This window comes from Cynoglossus semilaevis, chromosome 4 (assembly GCF_000523025.1).
Source record: "Cynoglossus semilaevis isolate Cse_v1.0 chromosome 4, Cse_v1.0, whole genome shotgun sequence".
NCBI classification, from domain to species: Eukaryota; Metazoa; Chordata; class Actinopteri; order Pleuronectiformes; family Cynoglossidae; genus Cynoglossus; species Cynoglossus semilaevis.
Genome location: NC_024310.1, coordinates 8908478 through 8922299, shown reverse-complemented (window position 1 = coordinate 8922299; position 13822 = coordinate 8908478). Strand labels below are relative to the sequence as shown.

Genomic DNA, 13822 nt, shown 5'->3' with positions numbered 1-13822 from the left:
AGATACTGGCTGGTATAAATCAAAGTGGTGCCAACGTCTGTCAACAGTCGCTGCAGTATCAAAAAAAAAAAAAATATATATATATAATGCAGCAAAAAAAGAAAAAAATACACAGGTGATGGGGTTTTTTAATGTTTGAGGCTCGAATTTTTCTTTTGCTCCTGTGATTATATAGGGCAAATGAAACAACTGTCAGATAAATGGGATGTTTTTTCCATACATTTGTTAAATGTGAATATGAAATAGAATTTACTATCAGGTTTAATGGTGTGTTTTTTATATATATATATATCTTTGTTGTAACTTACCTAAAAACCTAAATTATGAATAGCGTCTGACATTGAATTATAGTCAGTATGGATTTGTCTTCTTGTCCATGTGGATTATCTATAAACTGTTCCTGTTACTGCACTAAAATAAACACTGTTGTTTGTTGGGTTAAGTGTGACACCTGTGTCATCATACGTGTAGAAAAAACTCACTTGTTTTGATGTTTGTCATCTCAGTGTCAGTGAGTGTTAACATGGCAAAGTTATACTTAAGGAAAAAAGAAAATCAGTTTCAGATCTATTTTTATAAACAAATGAAAGAAGTAAACTGATCAAACTCTCGGTTTTGTCTTGGAAGTTCTTTCTCATGATGTATAAAAAGCTGAGCCGCGCTGTTTTGTACAATTGTTGACTGCCTTTTGAAAAGGCTGCGGCAAGACGATGCATGAGAGTAATTGGCTTCTAAAGATCAAATCACATTTATCCCATCTTGCAATTAAAAGTATCATTAGCATTTAAATTGCCAAATAAGATTGTGATCAAAATGAATCAATGAGAGCACCAAGGATCAGCTTAAATGAATCAGCGCTGTGTTCCTGCAGTTGGACTGAACCAGACTGTGTTTAGTGTGCGGCGGTTCAACTTATTTCACATACGAACTGACGAAAGTTGTTTTTTTAGTGTGCGGCGGTTCAACTTATTTCATATACGAACTGAAGAAAGTTGTTTGTATTTATTTTTTTATTTTTATTTTTTTCACACCCAGGGTCAGGTTTGGCTGCGATTATCTGCAGCTTAAAGATTTAAAATATAAAAATAGAACCAGTATCTTTTTGGTAAAAGCATTGTCAGAGTCATTTGCTTTGCTGTAAATCTTCCGTCAGAGATTACTCTCCTCAGTTTGAGGATTAGTTATGTTTTCTCCTCGCTATCCCCCTTAAATCTCCCCTTAAGCTGCCCTGATCCTTTTGTAGCCAACCGAGCGGGGAATAGCAAGGTCTTCAAGGTGGATGTCTGAGAAGGAAACGCTGCAGACTTCAGTGTAGTATCTCATGGTTCTCTGCCCAGTGCTTTCTGCTCCCCACGGGCTTGTGGTTCTTGTCAGCTTTCATTAGCGTGTGGCTCTCATAATAGGCAGCGCCCACATGCTGTCGGCATCACAGGAAGGATGCACGAAGGGGGTGAGAGATGAACGTCATGTCTGCAAACGGCAGCTCGCCCATACTTTTACGAGAAATTTTACAAAGCAGGCTTTTTGATTAGCCTTACAGTTTTGATATAATGTAAGGAATACATACAGTATAAACCAACTCGATACACAATCAATAAACTCCACGCTGAGTGTATGGTTACCTGGAGAAGAGGCGAAACACGTCGACGGGAAATTGATGCTGCAGTGATGGAAACAGTCTGCTGTGATCTGCACAGCTTGAAAGATGACACTGACACAAGACATTTGTTGAAGAATGATTTGATTCAAGGCCACACAGTCTGCTAGCAGTTAGCTTTGTTACATGACAGCGAGTCAGGAGCATTCAGTGTGGAAACATGTAGATACTGAATTCGATTTTTTGCACCTCGACTATTAGCACACATTTAGGTCGTAGACGTTTACAACTAAATGTCAGGTCAGCCAGGTGTGGATCGGTGACTAATCTAAGGAAGTGTGACAACAATGTTTTATTTATTGAATATATCACTGAACAGTCTTATAATTTGTTTAAATAAGTCACTGCTCCAATAAAACCCTATCACAGCCTTTAGAAGGATTAAAGAAAATAAAAAGGAAACAGCAGCAACAGTTATAACAACAGGCAGAGTTACTGCATCATCTTAACAAGACACTGTAAGATGCTGTACAGAAAGATGGCTGAAACTGGTTCGCGTATGTGAGACTAATGACGACACACACTTAGTGTGACTACAATCATGTTGTAAATGGGCAGCGGAGGAGAAAAAGGGTGCGAACGCACCTGTAGGCAAACATGTCGGCGTGCACACAGCACTCTGGGTAATTAGAGTTTTTCAGGCAGATGACACAAATTACACACTGCAGCTTTACAATCTGTTCCATAATATTTCACCATATCATTAGGAACACGCAGAAACGTGACGTTACTGTGATAACAGATCTATACAATTACAAAGCGTATAATTATCTTCACTGATTAAAGACAATATTGCCCATAACTAGAGCCGAGCTGTTGTTTTTTTTGTTTGTTTGTTTTTTTAGAATATTTATCAGTCCTCGCAGACACACAGCACAGCAGGACAGACGCTTTTATACAAATGAGATTAAACATTTAAGATTCTGAATTTTAAATGTTATTTACCATAAATAAATGAGAATTAATACAAGTCTTTGTGCACAGTGTCAAGAACCAGGCGTTTACATAGTAGGAAAACTAGTGAGTAAAAAAAAATATTTTAATTGTGTAAATTGACTAAGGGCAGACGTGGGCAAACTTTTTGACTCGCGGGCCACAATTGTCCCAAAATTGAACAGGGGGGCGGGTCAGGGGCAGAGAGATCAATTGTCCCAAAATTGAACAGGGGGGCAGGTCAGGGGCAGAGAGAAGAAGCATTTATGTGAACTAATAAATGTAAATCATGTTAATTATGCATGTAAAAGTTATGCATAATGCTAAATTGCTAAAAAGCTTTTATCATTTTCTATGCCATCTTTTGGGGAATTGTAGGTATTGCAGGAAAAAGGCAGAAGTATAACGATAATATAAATAAATAATATTATTTGTAAAAGTTTGGCGGGCCACATCTGGCCCCCGAGCCTTAGTTTGATCATGCCTGAATTAAGGGGTAATGAAGAAAGAAAAAGCTAGGAAGAAGTGAATTTAATCAGAGCAATGAGAACAAATGTACTGAGATATATGGACAGGTTAAGAGACTCAAATTTCATAAAAGATTAAGAGCTTGATCTGAATTTATCCTTGAAATGTACTGCACACAGAGCAACAAAGTAACCACAAAGTGATCGTAAGTCGGCAACAAAAAAAAAAAAAAAATCTCTGCTTCATTTGTTAGGATTTTTTTTTTATTTTCTGCACTAACCTGAGTTGGATGCACATCATCCAAGACAGCGTCATCTCTTTAGACCTTCAGCCTCTATTAAAAGGTGGTATACAATAGTCAAACATGCCGGATGTTTGATGCACGTCACCCTGAGCTACGCTGTATATTTGTGCTATAACAACCACTGACATTCTATACACTGACTATTCAGTGTCAGTCTCCTGAGGCCTCTGTTTGTGCGTAACATAATTAAATATGCAACTGTATTCTCCACTGTCACAAAGAGAGAATGGCTGCTATTTTTGGTCACATTTCTTTGGTATCCGTACATGAAGGAAACACGTAAACACACTTTTGAAGGAATTTCTCAGAAATACAATAATGAGGAAATACAATGGTAATACTTTGACAAAGCGTTAATCTGATTAATTAGAGAGAAGCTGTGGATTAATCACAAATTATTCATGATCATCGTTCGTCACTTTTTTATTCATGGTTAATTGATATAAATTAACATTTCTAAATAAAACAAGTGTTTGTCAAACCTCAATTTGGTGAAATTAAAACCTTTTTCTGAAAGTGTGTGGAAAAAGTGTGTATTGACTGTGTATTAGAGCAACTTGGATGAATGAACAGACAGTGATATGATGACATCATATTAGAAAGCAATTCAGATTTAGATCTGATTTATTTCATTAAATAAATCCTTCATTTATGCTGATTTATTTCATTAAATAAATCATTCATTTATTATGTTTATTTTGACCTCCATACCTATGGAGCATTACATATTGAAAAAAGTTCCTTGAATGAATGATTTGGATATTGTATTGTGTGCGGCTTGTTTTCAAAATAGTATTTTAACAGAAACATAATGCCATGAATATACAGTGTGCATATTCATTCATGTATCAGGAATCCACAGGAGATAGAAAGATGTGATTATCTTGTATATTAAGGCACTCAAGGCCAAACAACTATGTCATAAACGTAAATGAAAATACATTAGCAACCATTAGCTAGTTCGACCTCTGTTGGAAATGTGGTATAATAAGAACATTACGTACCTTTTTTTAAAGTAACAATGCTTGCTGCTCTACGTGTGGAAGCCACATTTCCACAACTGTTCCAATTTCCTGTCTCAAAGAAAATGGATGCTGTGAAGGCTTAACGACAGAAAATGATTGTTGTGGCTGTAGCAGTGAGAAGTCTCATTCGCACACCGTGTATGATTTTCACCATGCCTCTCTGCTGCTGCAGGCAGAACAGGGTGCTACTTGAATCTGGCAGTAGCGCCGCATCTCTGTCTGGAGACAAGGTGATACGGACTGGAAATAATGAGCGTGAAAGAAAGAGTTAAGAGGTGCACTCATGCACAAATTTCCTGCACATTAAAACGCCAAGTTGGCCTTGCGGAAAGGTCATGTTATTCAATAAGGACGTAAATTGGAGGCGGGAAGAGCAAGAGATAATGCGTGTAGGTACACAGCTCAGTGTCTGTGATCCACTTCATTATCTTTGCTCACTGCTGATACCATGGCAGAATGTGGCAGATGATATCGGACCGTGGACACGATTAAGGGAAGAAGATTTAAGGGATAATGACCGCACTGGCTGTTTTCTCTCAAACCTTCATGTTTTGTCAACAACTTTGGCATCAAGATGCTACTGTCAGTTCTTCAGAAATATCACTGTGGTGACTGTGCTGCAGTGGCTTCTTTGGTCAGTGAACACTGTTTAAATGTAAATCCAAGGTGAATGTTCCTTTTATGGTGTCATGTAAATGAGGTGTTTTATTGTTGAGGTGTTGTTCTTCTCCTAAAGTGCCATCAGAGAGGAAGGCTAAGTGGCTAAGTACTGGGATTATAGGATATATATATATATGTGCCAGGTGAAGTGAGACAGACTGAGAGCAGGACCTGCCTGATGAACTCACCGGATCTCTGATCAAAATGACATGTCGAACAAATAGTCACTGCACGGTTGGCAGTTGTTTGTCCCAGGGCACTCTGGATGATGAGGGTGCATCCACCCCGAGGACTTGACTCACACATGCCCTTCTCCCTGCCCCCCACTCCTCCCTGTACCCACTCCATCCCCACCTCCCCACCTCAGTGTCCAATTACAGCCTGCTCTCATTAGCACAGTGTCTCTCCAGCGAGAGCCTTTGAAAGGGCAGGGGGAATGGCAGCCACCGCCACAAAGCCACCAACACGAGATCTATCAAAATCCAANNGAAAAAAGGCAAGTGCAGGCAGGGTTTCTCATTACAGAGTGCTGTAGAAGGTGAGGCGGAAAACGGATGGTCATCCCTCACTGTTCTGAGTGTCATGTTATCTTTTCACTCTCCTAACAGGACAGACCTCCCACCCGCCCACAAACCGGCTCCTCCTCCACCCAAAAAGAAGAACAGTGACATGAAGGGACAACTGACGTCTGATGACATCCAGGTACGATCCGCCTTCTCCTCCTCTGCTCTGGTCCTTGCCCTCTGTAGCTGTAGATGCCGTACGTAAACTATGTAAACTATTAAACTATGTAGCAGTTAATGTATGTATATATATGTTAACTGTGTAGATACTTGAGATATGGCTTCATCTTCCCACTCCTGGTCAGATCTGTAGGAAAACATGTAGTGGAAATTAGTCGTTATATAATGATGTGTTCATTGATTATAGATGTTCAAAAATCTATTATTACATTGATGAAAAAATGTATTGTTCATTGATTATAGATGTTCAAAAATGTATTATTACATTGATAAAAAATTTATGTATAAATGCAATTAAATGTTAGTCACGCTAGTCACAGTTCTCCCTAATGGAAATCATTTTCTCTAAAATTAATCATAAATGTATATTATTTATATTAATATCTTCAACTTTCTTTATTATTGTGCTGTAGTTTTTGGTGTTTTGATTTAAAATTATTTGAGGAGAAATCAGTAAAATGTCCTGCTACTAGCTCTAATACTACCACATACTTCTACTACTAGTACTACTACTTCTACTACAAATAATAACTATAATAATAATAATAACAATAATGATATAATAATAATAATATATTTATAAGCATAATAATAATAAAAATAACAATGTAACTTCCACTCCTGTTGAGATTTGACCTCACCAGGTTCATTCCGACAGCACTGTGTGAAGATCTGCTGATAAAGACAAAAAGTCCCGTCGGTGACAATGAGGTTGACAGCAGAGAAAATACAATCAAGAGAAAAATGAAAGCGAGAAGCCATGTTTCTTTTCGGTCAAGTTGAGCTGACTAATGCGGAGTGAGGAAAGTGAGAGAACAGAAAGTGTAGAGACCGTGAAGTGTGAATTTACAGGCAGAGAAACACTGCAGCGGATCAAAACCAACAGCAAATCACAGAAACAAACAGCATAAATCTCAGAGGGTAAAATATGCGATGCTGTTTGTTTTGGTTTATTTTTTGCAGTCAACAGAGGTTTTTGTGTTTCTTTGGAAAGACCTTGACAGATTGACTTTACATTCATTCATCAAGTTGTATTTTCACTCAAATATCTTACATTCTAATATGCATAAAGGTTATTTAATTTTGGTGTTTTTGATCATTTAAAATATGATAAATTAATGGAGTACAAATAGTATGTGTGTCCTTGAAGGGTCTTTTGGTGCTCTGGGCATTTGACGTATTTAATCTTTCTCTAAACAATGTGTCTAGAACATAGTTCTCTCATCGTGGCATGGCTTTGTTTTTCTTATATTCCAGTATAGTTGTATACTGTGTTTTGTGGCTATAACTGTTTTCCATTCGTCATGACCAACACAGGAGGCATTGAGATGAGAAACAGCAGGGAAACTGCAGTGTCTGACTGGTTGTTACAATAAAAAAAAAATATTATGTGTGTACAATACGGACAGATTCATGTATTACTAACAACGGCCATGTTGGAAATCTGACAAACTGGATGTATATAAAGAGAAATGCAGCAGAACTGTATGCTTTTATAAACAATATTTGTTTGCATTAAATAAATAAAAATATAGTATGGTAATAACACAGAACCACCCAAGTGAAAGCAACAGACCGTGTTTTGTTGAACCAGTTGATAGGATTTTACAATGTAAATGAGCAGCTTTGTTATTAATCACAGTCAAACTGAAATGTCAACAATGAGTGAATTAATAAGTGGAATCATACAGCGACAACAATTTTCTGTGATCATCATTCCGGGCTGAGGAGGCAAACACTCTCACTGTTTATCCTCAGACTGTTTCTATTGGAAGTCACATTTTCTGAATTTCCGTTGTAAACAGCAACAACAAAAAATAATCACTTTTATGGAAAGTGCAGCAGTCGCTAAGTGTTAGCGTTCACTTTTTTACTTCCACCTCCAGCTTCAACTCTCAATCTCAATGGGAAGGCTGTATCAGGAAGGGCATACAGTGTAAAGAAAACTGTCACATTTTACAAGGAAGACCGTTGCTATGGTGACCACTAACACAAGGGGAAAAAAGCGGAAAGAAAAACAAAATAATTGCGGACTCATTATTGTTGCACAGTAAGGTTCCTTCTCGTGTAAGTACGGAATTGGATAAAAATGGGGCCCTCTACAGTCACTACATCCTTTTCAAATGCATTAACTATTAACAGGTAACATGATGACGTAAATAAGGGGATAAATAAAATAGAGCTTTTATTTATATATTTTATTTATTTTGTAAGATTTCAAGTGAGAAAAAAAGGCTGCAATATTCTTGTCAGGTTTTACATCATCCAAATATATATCTAAGAAAACCTCAGCCATAGGTTAAATAGACAAAAACAAAGAATCCATTAAAGCTTTATACTGACCCCTCCAGCTTGACATGTCTCCACCTGTCAATCATTTTGATGAGCTGTGTTTTACAGAGATGATCAACATCAATTCAGCCACCAGGCGATTGTCATAATAACCTTTTTTTTATCTATGTCACTGCTCCAGGATCAAGTTTAAAATATTCTTCAATTGTTCCACTTTAGAAGGATAAAAAACAGAGAACGTTTTGATAAAGTTTAGACGGCGTTCAAGTGTAAGGAAGTGACTGTTTGCTCCTTAAGGATAAATAATATGTAATTTATAAACGCATTGGTAACGAACACAGCCATTAGGTTGTTCACTATAGTTGAATGATGAATCAGTGGAAGGTTTGTAAACTGTTTTTTTAAGCAGTTCTGGTTTTAGCCACTAGGTTTAAGTCTTCTTAAATAAGACAAAAAAAAAAACAAAAAATAAACACTGTCAAATTTGTAAATTATGCTAGAATTTAGAGGAAAAAATTCCATTTTAAGCAACATCAGTGTGTAATTCTAAAATCCCATGTGACACAATTTTTTGTATTATTAAATGTACTCCGTAACTTGTGGCCGAGAGCCAGAAGTACTCTAGTAATTATTAACCGACCTTACAGTGGAGAGGAAGGCCATCGTGGTCTACTTTAACGGCTTGACCTTTTTCAACCGCACATACAAATTTTATATACAGTCACTGCTGTGATACCATTGAGATACTAGAGTTGCCAAAATGTACGCGTGGTAGTGTTCACTGCACTGGAGCAGAACCGTCGTTAGAGGTCTTTAAACAGGTAATGAACCATTTTAAGTTTTTAAGAACTTTTATGGAATTTTAGGTGAGAGGGCGGACGGGTGAGAGAGAACCTCATCAATGTCATCAAATCATAGACTGTATATAATAATGGATGGACCTTGACTCCTTTTTAAAGACACATAAAAATGCAATTTTTGCCTATATACCTCAGCTGCCCAGCAGGGGGCATTGAACCGGAAAAGTCCAGCATAAGCCTGCCACTGTTTTAAAACTTTAATGCAAAAACTTTAACATTAAAAAAAAACATCTTTAACTGGACTTGGAAAGTTCAGTGTTCCTTTTATGGATTTTTTGATAAACAGTGGCTTATGGGATAACCAATCCTACACTTCCTTTAAAGTCAATTCCCTATTCCAATGTTTTTATTCTTCAAAATAGAACAACAAAGAGACGTTTAGAATAAGATATATAGCACATTGAATACAAGTATTCTGTATATATTGGGGGGGGGGCACACAAAACTATTAGCTCTTTGTATCAAAAATTTTTTTTTTTTATTATTTTAACTGGCCGGTGGAGACTGGCAGGACCGCTGTTTTATCATTGCCCAGTGCTCAAAGCAAACCTGGCACAATGGCCGTATTATGAACATCTGCAGTCTGTGCATCACAAATGATCAGTGTGCGTTGCTGTAAGATGTTCTCCCAGAGCCAAAGTGACGACAATCATCCAGGAGGCCGATGTCTTTATCTTCCGAACAAACATTTCCTGCGGCTAATTACATGTGAAGTCTCAGCACTCAGCTCACTGTTCAACTGCTTAGCCATTAAACTCTATGGCTTTTGATGTGATATGAATAGAAACGCTCATACACACACCAAATGCAAACTGACATGCATTCAACAGCTTAATTTTTTGAAGTCAAGAAAACGAAGATCAAACAGTGTTTGGCAGTCTCCTCACTGCTCGAAGTGAACAGAACAAAGGCCTCGGCTGCAGAATCATGGAAGTGCCCTTTTTTAGGGTTACTTTTTTTTATAGACGTCTATTAGTGAGAGAAGTAAGATGTGTTAATGTGTTTCTTTGTACATGAGTGACACTAGGAATTACCTGATGACGTTTCCCATAAATAAACCTACTATTACAGTGGCAGCATTCAAATTATGTAACATGTTTCTGTGCAGTTTTCGTTTACTGTATAGGAGCCGTAATCTTCTTCTTCTTTGTCCACAGTTTGACAGCCGATCTTAACACATGAGGCTTAATATACAGTAAATATACATAGCAGATGATAAACACTGGTTAATTCATTCCAGACCAGGTAGTCCAATGAGTCCAGATCAGTAATCTACCAGTAGGGGGGGCTGGTAGATCCTGAGCATTTAAAATAAAACATGCATTATTAAATATAATTGTATAGTATGTAGTAACGACCATACACTGTAAGACTGTAATTTATTGTTCCATCCACCGACATGCATTTAATCAGTACACCAACATACAGTATTATGTATATATAAAGTATGTGTATGTATATCTATTTGAATAGTAGCCCCAAAGCCGAAGAAATGTGGACAACACACCAACATTCCAACAAAGTGACACTGTTGTAAATAAAATAACTTTTTAAATTTTGAAATGCAATACACTTCTGAGGAAAGTGATATAGAACTGTAACGTACTTGTGACAGTGACAACAGCGTACAATTGACGTCAGCAGCAACTATGGTTTAATCCCAGACAACAAACACCTCACTTTGGTCTCATTTGTTTTTTTGAATGAGATAGATGGAGTTCAGTGACAGTAAAATACAACTGAAATGACAGAATAAAGAAGGTAGTCCAAAAACAGATACACGCACAGGAGGTACAATATCTAGAGGCTGAAACATGGTCACGGCTGAATAGGAAGCAAACGAGGACAGATAAAAAAATATATATTTATGTGAGATGACATTGGAATCAGCTCACTCTGAATTGTGAAAAATTGGTAAAAGAGGCAGATGTGAGTCACGGCTAAATACAAGGGTGGCTCAAAAAAAACATCTGGTGTTATCATTTTATCTTTGTTGACTTATATGAGACAAAGTTAGAACCAATAAGAAAAGAATACAATCAAGATCAAATTCATCTCCTAAAACCGTAGTTAGTTACCCAGGTCAATCCAGGTCGATCCAGATCATCTTGGAATGAAGGAGAAACTCTTGTTCAGGATAAATTGAGATATTAGATTGTTCCATGGGAATTAAATCAAGATTGTTTTGTTTCCATTTATTGACAACACGTGTTTCCCTTGCCCGTAAATAATCGCCAGCGTAACTTCTGTGATGCAAATAAACCCCACACAGCTGGATCCTGCAGTGGGTTTCTATCTCGGCAATATCTCTTCCAGCATTAGTCAGTAATCTGCAGTCATCCAGTATACGTCAAATGTTCACATCATCATCGTCGCCCGTCTGTGATGTGGCTGTGACTAATCACCACACGAGAGATCAAGAGTTCAACAGAAGAGAAAACGTTCGCAGCAGCGCTCACTAGGTTGCAGATGTTGGTTGGTGGCAATTTGGAAAAATAAATTAACATTATACTAAATGTTTGGTGCAGATGGAATTTATTTAACAGACTGTGACTGACATGTGGTAAAACAAAATGTCAGTTGTATTCAAAATAACAACATCCAGGTACACTAACTCTAACTTCATATTAACAAAGAATACGTACAGTAGCGCCCTCTGTGTGAAGTCAGAAACATTTCTACGAAAAGTAACTTTTCATTTCCGGGGTCAGAAACACATTATCAAATGTGAATCTCTCTCTTTTCTGAAAAGTTGCTTGAATCTTATTTTCTGTATTTCCCATGATGAGTTTCTCTGACTGTAAAAGGCCAACGATCTGTCATGTTTATCATCATTGACAGGACGTGACACATATCTGCAATATATTATCTTGTGTTTTTATTGTCACTGGTGTTGAAAATGGACAGTCTGGGTAGTGACACATTTCACTGCACTAATACACATTTAATTGAGCATGTGTTAAACCCTTGGTGCTTTTCCTCCTCCGTGTTGAGCAGCCTTTTACTGTTTTGGTAGCATTACTGCCACCTATTGGTTCTATTTTATCAGGTTAAAAAAACAAACTTTAATGCAGTTTTATCACATGAAATGAGATTTTCGGAGTAAGTAGAGATTGCCTTAAAAATAAGTGACAGGTTTAAATTTGATGATTTTATAGTTGTTTTTTTTAAGCCAAAATGTTATGATTTTATAGTTGTTTTTTTTAAGCCAAAAAAATAAATATTAATAAATATTTATCCAGAAATATATATGTGTGTGTGTGTGTGCACAGTCGTTTAAGAGCCTTTTAGATTCTATTCAAGTGCAATAGTTAGATAGAAATGTATTTGTAGCTCAGATAAACCTTTGTATCTATGTCAATCTATATGCTAATGACAAGGTGAATTATATCTGTAAACGTTGACTACAGGTTCTGTTAGACGCAGTAGACCTGCCTGTGATTGTATAATTTTGGATTTTACTGTTGGCGTTGCTGAGATCATGGTGTTTTCCACAGGTGGTTCATCTGGACAAGGATGAAGAAATGCAGAAGCTTCCTCTTCAGCCTCCTTATTACGACATGGCACCATCTGAGTCGACCCCCTTCACCGATAAGTCGGTAAGTAGCGTTGCCGCAAGCGTCATCTGAAGGAACTCCTCCGACGGGGTCAACTACATCAGCCCGATGTAGTAATTGCTGGTGAAAGGGCGAAGTCATTGTGACATTATGTGTCAGGCTTTTAAAGAAATTGATTTGCAAAGGGAAGGTAGCGGCTTCCTGAATGTCATTGGAGATTATGAACGTGGCGTTCTGCTGCCTGTGAGCGTCATACAAGCTGAGCTTTAAATAGGCTGAACTTTTCAGCTGCTTATCTAAACATTTACAACCACACAGTTTAACTTTCAAGTCAAAGCGTGCCAGCCAATGTTCTCTCGCTTATTGCTCTGTGAACGTTATCACACCACGAGACAGTAACTCACCCCACTCTCTGCACTCAGCCTAATCTTTATACGATTTCCTCCTAGCCACTTTAATCACTCACTTGTTTGAACGGCAACTGTATGCAGACCCATCGCACTGCATATCTCTTCAGCACTTTATTGTTCTTGGGTTCTAACGATTGTCTGTGAAGTGTTTGTCTTGTAATCAAACGTGTCCGTTAACTGAGCTCGGCTGCTGTCGTTGGCAGAGGAGCTCGAGTGCGTTAAATACTTACTGAAGTTATCTCGATGAGTTAATGACAAATAAATGTCTCTCATCCTTTGAATGTTTTCGTGTATTTCTAAAACGCCGAGGTTTGTGCGTGTACAGATTTCTTAAGAGTTTCTCTGGACTGTGATACCGTGGTAATTGTCCATCAGTTGAAAAATCGCTTTCTCTTTAATACCATTTGACTCCAATACACAGTTCAGGCTCTTGTGTGAAAACCTGAAAAAATGTCACATCTAAGACCAGAAACGTGATAAACAAAAACACAAAGACACAAAAATAATTTTAGTGATGTGTTTGTTGAACTGTTTTTTTCCCAATATTCAACTGAAGTCTTGTGTGGTTTTGGTAACTGCGTGTATTTTTACCCATAGTTTGTGCAAAATTAGTTTGTTTTTTTAACACAATATCCATAAAGCACAAATGTGTTTTTTTACTAACCTACCTCAATTAATAGGTAGACAATAATAACTGGTGTGTACCTGTGACCTCTTGACCTGAAAATGACAAGTGTTAAGACACAAAGAGATTTATCGTCCAGTCAGCCATATATAGTCTGAAGATATTTTGGAGTTAAAAAGGTGCAGATGTGCCTTTTTTGTCTGGCTTTGTCAAAGTGGGTAAGTGCAGGTGACAGGTTTCTATTTCTGAGCACATTCTGTTCATTTCTGCTCCATTTCACCCTACTCC

General features: G+C 37.4%; 1 protein-coding gene across 1 annotated transcript in view; it reads left to right on the top strand.

The window, feature by feature from the left end:
• LOC103377971 (uncharacterized) overlaps positions 1–13822 on the top strand; it is a 29464-nt gene that overhangs the window by 3273 nt on the left and 12369 nt on the right. The window contains exons 3-4 of the mRNA XM_008308979.3: positions 5656–5749; positions 12440–12541. Of these exons, the coding sequence (XP_008307201.1) occupies positions 5656–5749; positions 12440–12541 (196 nt within the window). The remainder of the gene's footprint in view (positions 1–5655; positions 5750–12439; positions 12542–13822) is intronic.